General features: G+C 42.4%; 2 protein-coding genes across 15 annotated transcripts in view; one reads left to right on the top strand and one right to left on the bottom strand.

Annotated features, from left to right (window-relative positions):
* Nucleotides 1-12877, top strand: part of LOC109487976 (protein phosphatase 1A-like) — a 19019-nt gene extending 6142 nt beyond the window's left edge. For 2 of the 14 annotated variants that reach the window (XR_002141298.1, XM_019792108.1), the window contains exons 3-5: nucleotides 4224-4281; nucleotides 5866-5880; nucleotides 7523-12877. Coding sequence is in view for 8 of the 14 variants with exons in the window: in XM_019792108.1 (XP_019647667.1) it covers nucleotides 4224-4281; nucleotides 5866-5880; nucleotides 7523-7549 (100 nt within the window). In the remaining 6 variants the exon portion in view is untranslated. Of the gene's footprint in view, nucleotides 1-2050; nucleotides 2156-4223; nucleotides 4291-5064; nucleotides 5148-5865; nucleotides 5881-7522 lie in introns of those variants that run through there. The other 12 variants (XM_019792106.1, XM_019792103.1, XR_002141297.1 and 9 more) reach the window with 12 other exon arrangements.
* Nucleotides 12878-14019: 1142 nt separating this feature from the next.
* Nucleotides 14020-15582, bottom strand: part of LOC109487993 — a 9181-nt gene continuing 7618 nt past the window's right edge. The window contains exon 3 of the mRNA XM_019792131.1: nucleotides 14020-14895. Within this exon, the coding sequence (XP_019647690.1) occupies nucleotides 14028-14895 (868 nt within the window). The 3' untranslated portion in view covers nucleotides 14020-14027. The remainder of the gene's footprint in view (nucleotides 14896-15582) is intronic.

Here is a 15582-nt window from a genome sequence, read left to right as displayed (position 1 = left end):
GGTCAAAGGTTGTCTGAAGTCAACCGGGACGGGGGGCGATATCGACTTCAGACAACCTTTTGACCCTTTGCTGACGTCACACGTGGGAAGAATCACGTGTCCACAGCATTTGGGTCAGATAGCTGAGGAAGACTGAGTGATTCGGTCGAAAATTTCTGGTGAGTCAAATTTTGAGTTGGAGAAAAGTTTAAGTTTTTCATAATGTAATTTACCAACTCAGATGAACTTTCATGCTGTTGAAATGGTGCAGTTGAAAAAAAAATTAGTTGCACCCAAAAAATTAGTTGCACCCCCCAAAAATAAAAGGTACACAACCAAACCAATGTGTGGTAACTATAGTATCCAATATTTGCTTACAGTGTCATGGGGATAAACTACTAACCATGGCAGTGACTTAGATAGTAACTTTCTGTTGATTATAAAAAATGAAGAAAAACTCCCTGGGTCCTGGGTTTGTTACCTTTTCAGTTCTTTATTGGGTATTTTTATGGGATAAGCTTACTTGAGCCGGCGCATACTGGTAAAAATTTAGTCGCACAGCACCAATTTTACCTGCACCCACTTGCACACGGAGGGGTATTTCGACTCCTGGAGTAGGTCATGATGGTTTTAGTGAAGAATGTAGCTCATGCTGTAAATGGCATATGGAGTGCACAGGTTGGGTTTCAGGACTGTTTCTGTTTGTGAAGCATGACTGCACTTGTTAGGTTTCATGTTGTTGACAACCTGGGCTGGCTTTAAGTTCAAGGTCAGCACAACATTCCAAGCCAAGAAGTGCACACAGACTGTTATTAAAGTTTCCTTTTTCACAACCAACTTGTAAGTTATACGTGAAAGATCAATGTAGTATTACAGTGTACACGAGGAAATTTTACTCAAGCTAAAGATAAAGTAAGATATTAAGGTTAATCCCAGCAAAACCTTGGTACAAACTTCACAGTCTCAAGAACTGTCTAAAATGCTGTTGATAACTTGATAATTTAAAGTTAGTGATGTAACAAATGTATGATTAAAAAATATTTTTTTTGTTTTTGCATAAATGTACACGAATGAAAGTTCATCTGAGTTAGTAAAATACATAATGAGAATCAAAGTTAAACTGTTCTCCAACTCAAGGAAATTAACTCTCCGGAATTTTCTACTGAATTGCTCAGAGAACAGTTTAATTCTCATTAAATAAATGTACATCACTGGCTGTCCATACCCATATGTAATTTCTGAATGTTGTGTCTCCAGTAGTGATAGTTTTAACCCTACTATTATGTCTTCTATAATAAGGCCACACCAATTTAATTGTTGGTTCTCGGATTCGCCTCTTCATTTTTTTCTGATTTGCAAAAAAAAAAAAAAAATTTGATTCTGGTCCTGAATCAACTGAAAAATGCTCATGTTTTGCCCCCCAACAGTTGAGGAAAGTCCTTTTCTTCCTAGTTGTTACAGTTTTCCCATCTATCATTGCAGTGGTATCATTAAAAGTTCAAAATTCATTGTTTAAATTTTGAACCAGCCTGGTGTGTTGACTTCATGTCTCCTATCGTACCATTTTGGGCCATAATAGGATGCCTAGGCCTGTTTTTATTTTGATTTTTTTTTCGCCCGCCCGCTCCATTATTTTTCTAGAAAAATCCATTAACCAAGAAATTAAATTGGTGTGGTCTCAAAACACATTTTTTTTTGTTTTTGCATAAATGTACACGAATGAAAGTTCATCTGAGTTGGTAAAATACATAATGAGAATCAAAGTTAAACTGTTCTCCAACTCAAGGAAATTAACTCTCCGGAATTTTCTACTGAATTGCGCAGAGAACAGTTTAATTCTCATTAAGTAAATGTACATCCATACCCATATGTAATTTCTGAATGTTGTGTCTCCAGCAATGATCATTTTAACCCTACTATTATGTCTTCTATAATAAGAATGACTCACTATGTAAAATGCACTGATTGTAACGTAGCCACTTTACTCTGCAGTGTGGAATCCGCAATAAAGGTTTCAAAGATCCAGCTGTAAACAGACTAATGTCTGAATGTTTTTTTGTCCTGCAGAGATAGTGAACACGAGTGAGCCTGGTGAGGTGGACCTGGCCTACATCATGCACGTTCTGTGCTACGAGGAAATCGAGGGGCTCCCACCAGGAGGGGGGCTGGTCTCCAAGTAAGTCACGCCTGCGTAATTTCCACCTGTGTAGGTAGCACGTTGGAAGAACGTACTGCACCAGGGCCAAACCCCATACTGTATTGTGCATATCACTTCGGCAGAACGTCTCATATAAGGTCGTATTTGCATCTATAAGGTTAACATCTCGTCTGTAGTTTTAAAATGTTAAATTGGAAGAAATGTCATCTGCAACAGGCAAAATGCTGATGCAACAGTGACCAAACATCCAATGAAAACCGTGAAAAATCAGGGTTTTGCGCAGACGCAGTACATTTTGTCAACGTGCTTGTGTAGGTAATGTTTCAGATCACCCGGCATTGTTGGGATTCATATACCTGAACAAATCACCTGTTAACATGACTGGTGTCTAGGGAAGTTTTTCAAATGTCAGAATAGATGGAAACAGGTAACTTGGTCACTGTACATGTACAACAATGATTCTAGAGTCTGGACCTGTGTAGCACTGTAGGTAACGTTTCATCAGATCACACGACATCACACGTTGGAATTCAAAGACCCCAACTCCAAGGAATCCACCTGTCAAAAATGACTGGTCTATAAAGTCCATAATCATGTACTGAAGTGTTTTTAAAGATACTATTAGAAAAGACAGGAACAGGTAACTTGGTCCTTGTACAACAGTTATATGTTTACTTCATTGAACATATAATGTCAGAGGTGGTCAGAAAGTGTATTGTCCAATGGAACACAACCCTGTGTGTGTGCTGCCTCTTGACATTCCTGTGCTAACAGTAACACAACAGGTAACAAATGACTTCCTCTTGAACATTTACTGTTATTCAAAGGTGTACTTGTACTTGTAGTATGTCAACTTACAGATGTAGATTTACTTGGCAGTAGAAACCAAAACCAACTTGTCAGGTGTGTTACTACAATCTATCAGGACACAGGAAAATTTTTTAGAGGACAGAAGTTAAGAGTATATCCATGATCAACTGTGCTCCAGGTGAATTTCAACCTTTGTAACTAGAGGAGCACTCCCGCCCTGCATTAGAACACACGGCAGGCCAATGAACACTTTTCCCCATCAGGGCAGGTCATGTGAAAGGCAGCGCTCTCTCGGTCATTGTGTGAGGGTCAGGCTCCATGGCTACATCAGGGGGGTGAGCACGCGAGTGACAGGTCCCTTTGTTAACTAGGGCTGCTAAATAGTTGTGTTGACGTGCCCTTGCGTGGGTTCAGTTTGATGTTTCCCAGTTTGGTTTGCTCACCTGAGTTCGTATTTATGTACTTCTGTGAAAAGACTTTTGGGAAGGATGAATATATATATGTACTCAGTCAAAACTTTGTTGTTGTTTTTTCATACAGATAAAACTTATGCCCAAATTTTTTATTCAACGCAACCTGAAATTTGGTCCCAAATGGTGCTTCCTTCAAGTTGCTTGTAGTCAACAAAAGAATGTTAAGTGTGCATTGTACCAGGGGCGAGGAACTTAATAGGCTAGGGACATGAGCATTTCGAACCAGGCTGAAATGAACTTACACTTGTATCTGTTCTGGGTGCAAAAGAAATGAATGTACTCCTAAAATCCAATCCCTGGTCCATGTTTTGGGTACATATATTCATGTAGGTGTATGTTGATTTTTATTTGCTGCATTTGTTACCTGTATCTGTATAGCCAGTACAGCTGCCCTTCGGCGCAACACACCGGCACCTATGAAGTAGAAAAGAACTAGAGAAGTAACATTTGCAAAGCAAATGCATAATGTTTACCTTCGGACTTGGTCTGCTCTGTTAATTCTTACTCAAACACATTCACATACATGTACTACTGGTATATGGTCACAGGAGCAGAGCAGACCATGAAATTGCAACATTATGTAACCCAACACCAGTCACCATGGTAACAGACGTCAACAAATCATGTCATTGGTCAGGTCAGAGGTCGGTCACTGTTTGGAGAAGAAGGAGAGGAAGAAACAGGGCAAAAACAATATGTTTTCCTTCGGTAAACATAACTAGGTAATGCAGGTATGCAGATAAAAGTATTTCGTACAGAAATTTTCTCAGACTGATTCTATGTTGTTTTCTTGTTTGTTTCAGACGGCAGACCATAGAAGAGATCCTGCACAGACTTTGCCCCAACACCAGGCCTGACGATGTGAGTATAGTGAGTACAGCGCCACAGTCGTGGCCAGCTTGTGTGTTCTGTCCTGCCTGCATGTGTCACATGGTGTTGTAGATGGCGTCTCCCTCCCTGCATGTGTTACTGTGCTGGTAATGGTCCAAGTACATGTGCGGGGGGATGATACGGAAAGTGTGTATCGCCCAGACCAATTGTATTATGCCACAAGTAAGGTCACAACATTTAAAGCGCCCTTGCTCCCTTTTTTACATACAATATAGGATCACAAAATTTAAAAAAAAAAGTAGGCTTTTATAAGAAAACCTGAAGTCTGCCCTGCAGAATGTTACTGCTGTGATAAAGAGTGTTGATATTAAAAAACAATGAGCTGAACATTAGACAATGCAGGTGCATGTTCTGTCTTGCATCAATCATTATCATCCCTATTTTATACATTGTAACTGTAAAACAGTTGCATGTCTCATGACTATACAAGCTACTGTGCTGAAAAGCTTTCGCATAAAAGCGTTTAATTCTGTGCTACCAAAAAAATATGTTCGCAGTTTCTTCCGACTAGTCCTAGAGATTGTCTCCCCGAGCTTTCCCTCTGCCATATCGATATATCATCGTAAGAGATTTCTGGCTCTGTTATCAAACATTGCGTGAACTTTGAAACAAACCATGTAAAAGACCTGCGGAACATGAAGCGTAATGCATGAAGTACCACCCTGCATGGCACCAGTCCTCTGCACCCTCCTCCCACCCCCCCACCCCTGACACAGTATGTATTGTGAGTGTGTCTCCTTCTGACCCTTACAGGGTCGGTACCTACGTTCTACTTTCCTAAAACCCATGAAATTGTTAAAAGAGCCTCAGGCAGACCCCGACCCCTAAAGTTGAGGGTAAGTAAAAAGCAGGGAGGAGCTCAGATGCTGCCCTCTCCCTTCTCAGCTGACCTATCCACCATGTGTAGTCCTCTAAGTCTCGGTATCAGCAAGAATTTAAAAATCCTACTCTTTTATTGAAGAATCTAGAAGTGTCATTGCTGTAGACGGAGAAGTACTCAGAGCCAGTTTCTCTAGCACAGTTTCAAAATTTCTCCATCTTTCTTCAAAACAAAATTTGCTAAAGAGAAGAACCTGTTACTCTCTGACATATTATATTTAGCATGTCGTCTGGATAAATGTAACTTGACCATTTCAGACTGTAGACTTTTCAAACCTCTGCCTTGAAAAGACACGTACCTCCAAAGTCTTACCCTTGTATCTGTCTGTAAGCAGCATGAAAAAAAAAGATACACAGTCATGATTATGCCTTCTTTAAACTGTCCTTTATGGAAAAGTAACTTGTCAACATGTCAAAACAGAGATAACCATATTTGCATATCTGCTAACTAGATTAGATTTTGATACTCCAACACAGAAAAAGAAAACTGTTTGTAAAGATGTATGTTAGCAGTAGGGTGATCGCATGGTGTATAGGTGGGTGGACGACATTCTCCATGCATGTGTTGTTAACCCGTGGAACACTGTAGTCACCTGTGTGTCATGCTTCTTGTGAACCCTGGTGTCCGAATCACACCAAGTTGATTGCTTTTTTTTTTTCTTCTCGGATTTTCAGGAAGATTCGGAACAGGTAGGTCAAGTTCACGTGTAACTGTAGAAGTAGATGACCTTGTAGTGACCCTGTTGTTTCAAGTTGCCCCAATTTTTATCCAAATGACGATGACTTTAAAATAAAATACAACTGAACTGTCTGTTGTTAGGCTGTTTACCAAGTTTACCTATTTTAGTTACTGAGGCTCTTTCCTGTACCTACTTGCAGTAAAGGAAAGTGCCTTGGTAGCTAAGATAGGTAAACTTGGTAACCAGGCTAGTGTGTTCAACCCAAAACTCCAGGTATTATAATGGAGAGATGTGATTGTACATATGTACCTTCTGAAGGGATTCTACATGAAGCATTGGCACAGTGTCCCTGTAACAATTCTTTTGCATGCTGTATTTTCAATATGAAGTTAAATCTGCATGAATTATCCCTCACAGTCAAAATAACAACAATGAAATCATAGGGAATACTAGTGGTTCTGTTTGAATCAATAGTGTCACTGCTAGTATATTTGCCTGCTGTTTACAACATGCTTCAATTTGTAGAAAAAGAAACTTCATTTTTAGACATTAGAATCCTTTTTTACTTTCAAGTTACATGTAGGTGTACCATTCATGGCTGGTTGTCAGTTTTGATTTGAAAGATTGGGACAAAAATGCAGGTCCACGATAGAATCATCCGTCCCAAATTCTCTTCTACCATTTTGGAATCCTGCTAGGAAATGTTATATTCATTAGGGTCCATCACATTTCTTGTGATCGCATGATCGCAAACTGGGTGCATTCTTGTGATAGCCGTGTATATATCAGCTGTCTCGCTACAGCAAAAGCTGTCTTAGATACTTGTTGGTAGTTAGTTCTGTCACAGACTGCTTGAAAATTCTTCTTCAAACTTGTTTGACAGCCTATGACAAATGAGACTGCATCATTATTCGGTACAAAGATAGCCATTTTGGAATCCTGCTAGGAAACTTTATCTTCATTAGGTTCCAGTCACATTTGTTGTATGATCGCAAACTGGGACATTCTTGTGATAACCGTGCATGTGCCGGGGAAAATTTAGCTATATAGTATTAGGCCACACCAAGTAAATTTTATGGATGACGTCCTTTGGAGACCCTAAATCTAATGCGAGAGGGCGAAAAAAAAAACAAGAAGGGCCCTAAAAAACAAGATGCCTAGATTAGAAATATACTAGGAGATGACAAATGTTAGGACACAAATTGAATGAGATGACACAGTGTAACAAGCAAGAAGTCTTTTATTCATCATCAAAACAGCAATAAATCAGGTGGAATAGCAGCTGTAATCCTGTCCTGTTTTCGCATTACGGGTTTCACATCAATCTGACGATTTGCGGCACTGTCGTGACTCTTTGGTCATAGTTACAGGAAGCGGAATTTCTTGTTTTTTTTTCTAGGAACAGGCCAAAATCAAAGCGCGCGCGGACGTCATCCATAAAATTTACTTGGTGTGGCCTAATGTTATAACAATAAGGCTGTCTTGTCAGTGGTGGTTCTGTCACAGCCTGCTTGAAAATTCTCCTTCAATTTCAAAATTCTTAGTATGAAGACAGCTTCTGCCGAGACAAAACAAAGTAGTGTACCATAGAAGCACACTTCTATGTTTACAGTCCCTTGTGTATCCCGATCAATATTTCTGCTCCTTTCCAGAATGCCAACGGTGAAGACTCCTGGTGACACCTGCCAGGTGCATGCACCTGTTCAGCTGCAGCCGCAGCTGGAGCATGTGGAATCACCATACCTACACAGTACCCCTGTGCTCAACTCTACCATGCAGTACACTACACTGTGATCAACAACCATCACTTATAATCTTAAAAAAAATATAGCTTGTATTTGCTCCTGTAGAAATTAATGGGTCAAATTTTTCCACCTATGTTTTGATGATGTTGGTATTATATCAAGAAATGGAACCTATGATTTTTTTGTTTTTTATGTTGCCAGCTTCAGGTGAGTGCTTGCTTGGCTGCTGGTGATTCGTGTAGCTGTCCTAATCAGTTAGGACTTGGGTGGTCACCAGTCCAGCTCTTCCAGCAGTTGGAGACAGTGTTCTAGCCAGCGGCTGTCTTTCCATCGTTGGACAGAGTTTTGCTGCTCGTGGCAGACACAAATTTTGTCCAATTTGACATCTTTGACGGACCAAAATTGGCATGTAAAGATATGGAAAGAAATGTCATTAAGTTGAGCTTAATCTACCAGCAAAATTTGCCCCACAAAATGAAGAATGTAGTGTCTCGGACGGTCAAACAAAATTGAGATGACAGGGAAAAACATTTCATGCTGGCTAGAACACTGGTTGGATGTGTAAAAAAAGAATCGGTTGTGATATTTTACAGAAAAACAGCCGTTCCTGCCATTGATATTGAACGTGTTGGTCAGACCAATTTTACCTTCATGTTCAAGTCCAAATGTGCACGTCTGTAATTCTGCTGGATGGGCCCTGGGACCATCCCGTTAGAACACCCATCATGCTATTCTATGTCTGTCTGTTATAGCACACTGGCAGAACATACTGTGCCTGTTGCGAAACCCTTAAGGTTTTGTGCATAGCACGTCGGTACAATGTTTAAGGTCATCTTCGCATATTTAAGGATGACATCCTGTCAATAGCTTTCAATTGTCCTGTCAGAAAAGATTCTGATGCAGTGTTGACCAAACATCCAACGAGAACCTTGAAAAATCCAGGTTTTGCACAGGTGCAGTACGTTCTGCAGACATGCTGTATGTCACAGACATACAGGGAACGGCATGATGGTCACATTGTGAGGATACTTCTGTAGTTGTCCTCTAGAGTAAATAATTAGAATCTGATGATAATTGGGAGGGTAGAAAAGGATCTGGTAAGAGTACTTTAGCTTTGTACAGTATATCCTTAAATGTTCATCACAACTTGAGAGAAAAGGTAGGCTTTGGAAAAGTCTGTACAAAAAATGCCTGGGACGACTGTGTATGATGTAGACTTCCGGCATCGGTAGTGTTCCAAGAGATGATATCTTTGTGATTATTTATGTGCAGTGACGTGAATGAGAAATTGTGCTTTTTTCTTCGTTTCACCATATACATGATTCAGAAACGTGTAACTGTTTCACAAATGGTAATTCAGCTGAGGACCCAAAGGACTCTCTGGTGTTTCTTGGCTTGTAAAACCTTGCATCAAAATAATTTCCGCCCGCCTTGGTTCCACAAGGTTTGTACTGATGTATGGATGTTAACATTGTCTTACAGCTTTCACTTTGTGTTTGGCAAGAAAAGAAGGCTAAGCTAAGGTAAAGCAGGTTGTTTGCAACCCAGAGTCACCCAAGGCATCGCCATATCTGAGCACCATCGTCTCTGTAGGCAGTGGACGCGGGATAGCCACACGTACCCTCTGGATCATTTTGTGCTTTTGTTCTGTTTTAGATTAGGTATAGAGCATAGTTTGGAACACAGTAGGATTCGGTAGCCTCAAAGCAACATTCGTGGAACACCTGAAAACATGTCTGACATAGAAACATGTAGATTCACTTGACAAGATGATCCAGTGGTCAGTAGCCGGCCGTGCGCCCAGGGTAAAGGAGACTGCACAACAGTTACAGCATTCCCTGTGGCATAGAACCTGTTGTCTCATAACCTCTACAGAGTTACTCCACTCTAAGTCAACCCAACCAACCCCTAAACTGTTGGTCTGCAGTGGGAAACAGGAACAGAGCTTTACAACTAGGTCTGACTACTGCCAACACTACATGTACATGGATGGTTTTCCCTTGTACTATCTTCAATCCTACTGAATAACTGAGGAGTCTCTTTCATGTGTCTGAGAAACACTTGGATCCTCTAGAACCTGTAAACTTCTTCCTGCTTCTCTGTATATGGCAGAATTGTTCACTGTAAATTAGAAATGATATGCTTGGCTTGCTGTAAATAATGCAAACGTCACACCAGTGTTACTACAGTCTGGAACAGGTGCAGTCTTCTGTAGGAGGTTCAGGACTTCCTATATGCTTTCAGACAGGTGGATCTGTGGATGTGTCGTTCAACAGTTGGTGAAATTTAACTGTTTCCATCAGACAGCAGGGACGGAATTGCCAGCCCAGTTTTTTTGCTGATGCCATTCTTGTGAACAAGCTTTAAACCAAGGGTATTGTAGCCCAGGGCTCAAGAGTAACATTTAGGAACCTTGTAGAAAGACCTACTAAATGGTACTGTCTTTATCAAGACCAAAAAAAAAGTTTTTTTTCTCCGAAAGAAACTTGTAGGTGCAGCCAGAGAGGTACTGGACCAAGTCATGAAAGATTTTTCAGCACTATAGTTTGTTCAATTGAGATGGTTTCTAAAAGAAAGCTGTAGACTTTCTTGGTGGAATGTGATGGAATTTTCCCCCAATGTACATGGTTCCCGCTGGGCTGACATTTAATAGTGCTTGCTGCCTGGAAATTGCAATTCACTGTACAAAGGAAAGATCCCCCTGTAGAGTTTCCTGTAAGATAATGTTACTAGCCCTGTGTGTAAACGACTAGTCCTGTATGTACACAATCTGTGGTGGGTGTGTCTGGTGTAGGGGTGAGTCTAGTGTACAGGTGGATATACATGTACAATGTACGAAGCTGTGTGCCGAAGCCAGTGACATTATGGTGTTGTCATTCTCTGCCTGTTGCATGTAACTAAAGAGAATCCTACCTATTACTCAGATCTCAGCCTGGAGTCCAAGTAGTTTGCAGAACAGCACAGGATGCTTTTATCTTCAGTTACATGTATGCATGTTCACAGTTGACGTACTAGCAAATCCAGAAAAGAAACAACTGACAAACCTCCCATCAGCATGTTTTGTATGACACATTAAAGGACAGAAGAATGCCCACAACCAAGTGATTTGATGTGCAATTTGCAAAGGTTGAAATGTGGATCTTGAAAGCTGGGTATCAGGAATGGACAGTCCTAATTCGGTTGCGACCCAAGCTACCAACTTCAGGGAAGTTCCAAGAACTGAGACAAGCGGGAGGTACGGCAAAGAATACCGTGAATTGTGCATGGATGACCAAACACTGACAGTTTTTGTCATCGAGTATCTGTTGCCTTGATGTCTCAGGCCCTGTCAGGGGTCCTGAATATTGAAGTGTAACAGTTCTGTGTTTTACTATCATTTCCTGTTCTATGCACCAGCTGTTGTACAAAGCTGCATCCTGTTCTTCATGTATGTACACTACTTTGCTGTTGTGTTAGTTCCCAATGATATCCTGTCTAATCTTGACGACCGTCTCTACACAGCAATGTTCCCAATTTACTCTGATCATCCTATTCTACATGGCAGTTCCATGGACAATTTGTTATACATGACACTGGCCAGTAATGTTGCATTCTCGTGGAGATTTGCTGACCATTCTGGTCTCTTATGTACTACATAAAAAGGCACTGTTTGTAATCTACATTGATTATAGGGCTCCTTGCTGTTTTACCTGCTATATATAGTGTGAAGATGAACCCTGCTGCTTCAGACGTGATGCATATTGCATTATGTTAATCATTGCTGTGCCAGCTGTGCAATTCTGTTCTCATATGGCAGTCACCTGGGATCCAGGTCCTCATGTTTGGTTGGATCTGTTTTGTGCTGGAAACAACCATGTCAAGTTCATCAAAGTGTCGGCCTGTCCTGTCTCATCCATCCAACTTAACCTTCTCCCTGCTGCCCAATCTGGTAACCAGTACAAATGTTGGTGCCAAAGGGCTGCCTTAGCAGGCTGAAGGTTAAGGTGAACCTGGCGTAAACTAGGACGACTGGCTGGTGTGGCATCTGTGGAGCTGAAAACAACAGAACGTTTCCCTCTACATGTACCTACCAAGCTGTTCATTTTTAACATATGCCTCTGAAAAACATTGACATGGTAGACCGGTACTCCACATGTACTATACAAAATGTATGTCTGAACATGATCTTGTCACAGTCTCTTGTCCCACATTATATGTCATTGTCCTTCAGCTACTGATTCATTATTTTTATGTACCTACATTTTGTATTTGTGGGCATATAAAACCAAACCTTGTCCACATAAGGGTAACTGTGGTTACAGTGATCTAAAATTTAATTCCAAGTACAGCAGCTGCTGAGCAGATCCCTTAGTGCTTACTATGCTGTATGTTGTGAGCTCGTATCCTTATGAATGTGTGTTCACAACTTATTGTATGAATATGGAGTAATTTGTGTTTGATATCATGTTGATCTCTTCATACTTTAAATGCTTTTTGATTTACGAGATGGTTTTGATGTAGGTTATCTTAGAGATATGATTAAATGGAGAGAGTATGTTTTGTGTGATGATGATTTGATTGAATGTAAACTTATATATATAAGCTTTTTATGTTTGTTTTTTGCAGATAAACAGCATTATGTATGGCTATCCTGTGCCCATCCCATGCTGATCATCTCTGTTCACATGAAAGATGTTTTTTTTAGTATCAGTTCAAAAATTTCTGACCAAGACCTCATTGGCCAAGCTATTCGTGATTGTAAAATGTGTAAAATTGTCAATTTTTCAGTGAAACAGAATTGTCTGCTGAAAGACAAAAAGGGTGTTCAGGATGGAGGGGAGGCACAAGTCATCATCTAGTTGTGGCTTCTAGCAGCAGATATACTTAGAGCAGCTTGCGTAGGGAAGCTTCTGTAGGGTAAGATACAGACTGGATGTATCATGGAATGGTGGCATATAGCAAGGTGTTTGACAAACCGAAATCCCTCCTTAAAATGGTGGCTATTTTGCAAGGAAACTGTCCCCAGGATTATGATGATAATATCCTGGTAATACATTGTCCGACCATAGGTAAATTGTGAGGTGATCTTTGTTGGAGCACCCAGCATGTGTATCCAAGACCTGATCCTGTAGTACATGTAGTCAGCTGTTAGGCAAGGATAATGGTCACAGGCTGTTGTGATGTACCGGACCTGGGAGGTAGCATCAGCTGCTGATAGAAGATAGGTCTACTCTTGTATCTTATGGCATGTAGTCCCTATTAAATGGAATAGCCTGTGCAGAACTGTTCCCTGGTGTGCTTTTTTCAGTGCGTGATGTTTGTGTGTGTGTGTCAGTGTGTGTGTGTGCATGTCAATGTGTGCGTTTCAGTTTATGTCAGTGTGCGTGTGTGCCTGTATGATGTGTGTATGTCAGTGTGTGTGTGTGTGCCTGTTTGATGTGTTTGTATGCGCATGTCAGTCCATGCATGTGTGATGCGTGTGTCGGTGTGTGTGTGTGTGTATGTCAGAGTGTGTGTGCCTGTATGATGTGTGTATGTCAGTGTGTGTATGTGTGCTGTATGATGTGTATATATGTCAGTGCGTGTATGTGTGCTGTATGATGTGTGTATGTCTGTGTGCCTGTATGATGTGTGTATGTCAGTGTGTGTGTGTGTGTGCTGTATGATGTGTGCTAGTATTTGCCAACCTGCAATGATGTCCCTCCTCATACACCATGATTCACAGAAAGGTTGTCAGAACAAAGTTTCAAAAGAATATTTCTTTCAAAATTCTTTAATGAGTTTTTTGAGATGTAGATAATGGCCATATTCCCATTTGACTTTCCTTTTTGGCTACTATTTGTCAATTTTTACTTAGTGTATTGTATGACACTTTATAATTTCAGCAATATAACAAAAGATTGTGTCCAGCCATAGTACCACAGAAGTTAAGGCTAGTATGAATGCAGTGTCGTCTACTAATGGTTAAATTGACTAATCTCTGTTCAGCATATTTCTACCAGTGCCCTAGTTCGTGAAATATTCCTCTTTCTTCTCCTCCATGAGGATTGTATCTTTCAGGAAAAAAATAAGATAAGTGTTACATTTTAGCCTTTGAAATAAATACATGGTACAAACTTACGAAAGTTAATTCTTGACAGACATCCTTGCTGTCTATAGCACCAGTACATTCCAAGGTAACGGCTCAAGAACTGTCTAGAAATACTGGCCTATCATAAAATAAAGGTTTCTATCCTGTGTGAAATCATATGTCCATGAACTTTTTTTCTGTTGGCTACTCTGCAATGCAATGTACTTTCACTGGGTTTTCCTGAAAATTAAAAAAAAATACCCTTGACACATTCATCTAGTATTCATTATAAGCTACCAAAGGTTCATTTATGTGGTTCCTTTGGGTTCGGCATTGTTCCAATACCACCTGCCAGTAACAACTCTAGATGCTGACAGGTTTGGTCCTTTCTCCCACTTTCGCCTTCTTTCCAGGCGGCCCTGTCCAGACCATCTCAGCACTGTATTTGTTTGGGGTTGTCTCTGATCCCTGCACGAAGAGTCTAACGTTCGGACACTGGCCGATGTCCAGGGCCAGCAGCTTGGGACAGTCCGTCAGCTCCACCTGCAGGATGCCCCTGCAGTCCAGCAGGTGCAGGTACTGCAGCAGCGACCTGCAGATGGAGACGCGCGTCAGCGAGCTGCACTTCTGCAGCTGCAGGCGCTGGATGTTCGGGCAGCCGCGCAGCGCCATGCACAGGCTGTAGTCCGTCACCATGCACCGCTGCAGTACCAACTGCCGCACCAAGGGGGCGCTCAGCACCAGCGCCTGCACCTGGCAGTCCAGTAGCCTCAGCGTCCCCAACTCTTCCACCGCCTGCACGGCGCAGTTCTCGAGGCAGACGTTGACGTTTCCCGTCGTGTTGATTTCCACAAGGTCTACGCGGTCGCACTGTACAGTTAGACTCTGAAGCCCCGGCACGTTGGCCAGGTGCAGCCTGTCTACATGCCTCGCCACCACCGAGACAATCTGTAACGTGGGCAACATGACGTCACAGTCCGCACACAACCTTCTCAGCGTCGGGCACGACAGGTGCAGTGAAGTGCACCGAAAGTCCGCCAGGAGGCGCAGTTCCCGCAGGCTCGGGCAGCGGTTTTGGTCGAGTGATAGCGCCTCCATGCCTATGCTGCCCAGGGACAGGACCGTGACGGTGATGTTGCTGCCCAGGCAGCGCGTAAAGCCCAACCCGTCCAGCAGTTCGCAGTTGTAGAGCTCTACGTTGGACAGTTTGGTGCTCTTCACACTCAGAGTCCTGTAGGATCACAAATAAACGATTAACTCATAGAGATCACAATCAATCGTATGGTGTGAACTACAGTGTATCACAATGTATATCTAAATGTACCATTACCTCGGATGGCGCCACAAGAGAAAAAAAAAGACAATTTCAAAGTAAACTTGATCCAGTAATAGCTCGCTGATTATTAGCAGCGAATTTTCCACTTTCACAGAGAAGACAGACGCTATGTACAGTATTTACAGATTTATTGTACATGTATAATATTTACAAGTTGTACCGGGGAAAAAGTGTCCGGTCGGGCCTTGGCCTTGGCCCGTGTGGGTTGGTAGCCGTGTACCCCGGCCTTACCCGATCGAACTCCGCCTGGGATGGGAACCGCGACCCTGGCCTTACCCGGCCGGGCCCCGGGCGGGTTGGTAGCCGTGTACCCCGGCCGGGCCCCGGGCGGTTTGCTAGCCGTGTACCCCGGCCTTACCCGGCCGGGCCCCGAGTGGTTGGTAGCCGTGACTCCGGCCTTACCCGGCCGGGCCCCGGGCGGGTTGGTAGCCGTGACTCCGACCTTACCCGGCCGGGCCCCGGGTGGTTGGTAGCCGTGTACCCCGACCGGGCCCCGCACGGGTTGGTAGCCGTGTACCCCGGCCTTACCCGGCCGGGCCCCGCGCGGGTTGGTAGCCGTGTACCCCTGCCTTACCTGAGCAC

Source organism: Branchiostoma belcheri, unplaced genomic scaffold (assembly GCF_001625305.1).
Source record: "Branchiostoma belcheri isolate BF01 breed outbred unplaced genomic scaffold, Haploidv18h27 scaffold90, whole genome shotgun sequence".
Lineage (NCBI taxonomy): Eukaryota > Metazoa > Chordata > Leptocardii > Amphioxiformes > Branchiostomatidae > Branchiostoma > Branchiostoma belcheri.
The sequence above is the reverse complement of the archived record's forward strand: the minus strand, read 5'-3'. Positions and strand labels throughout refer to the sequence as shown.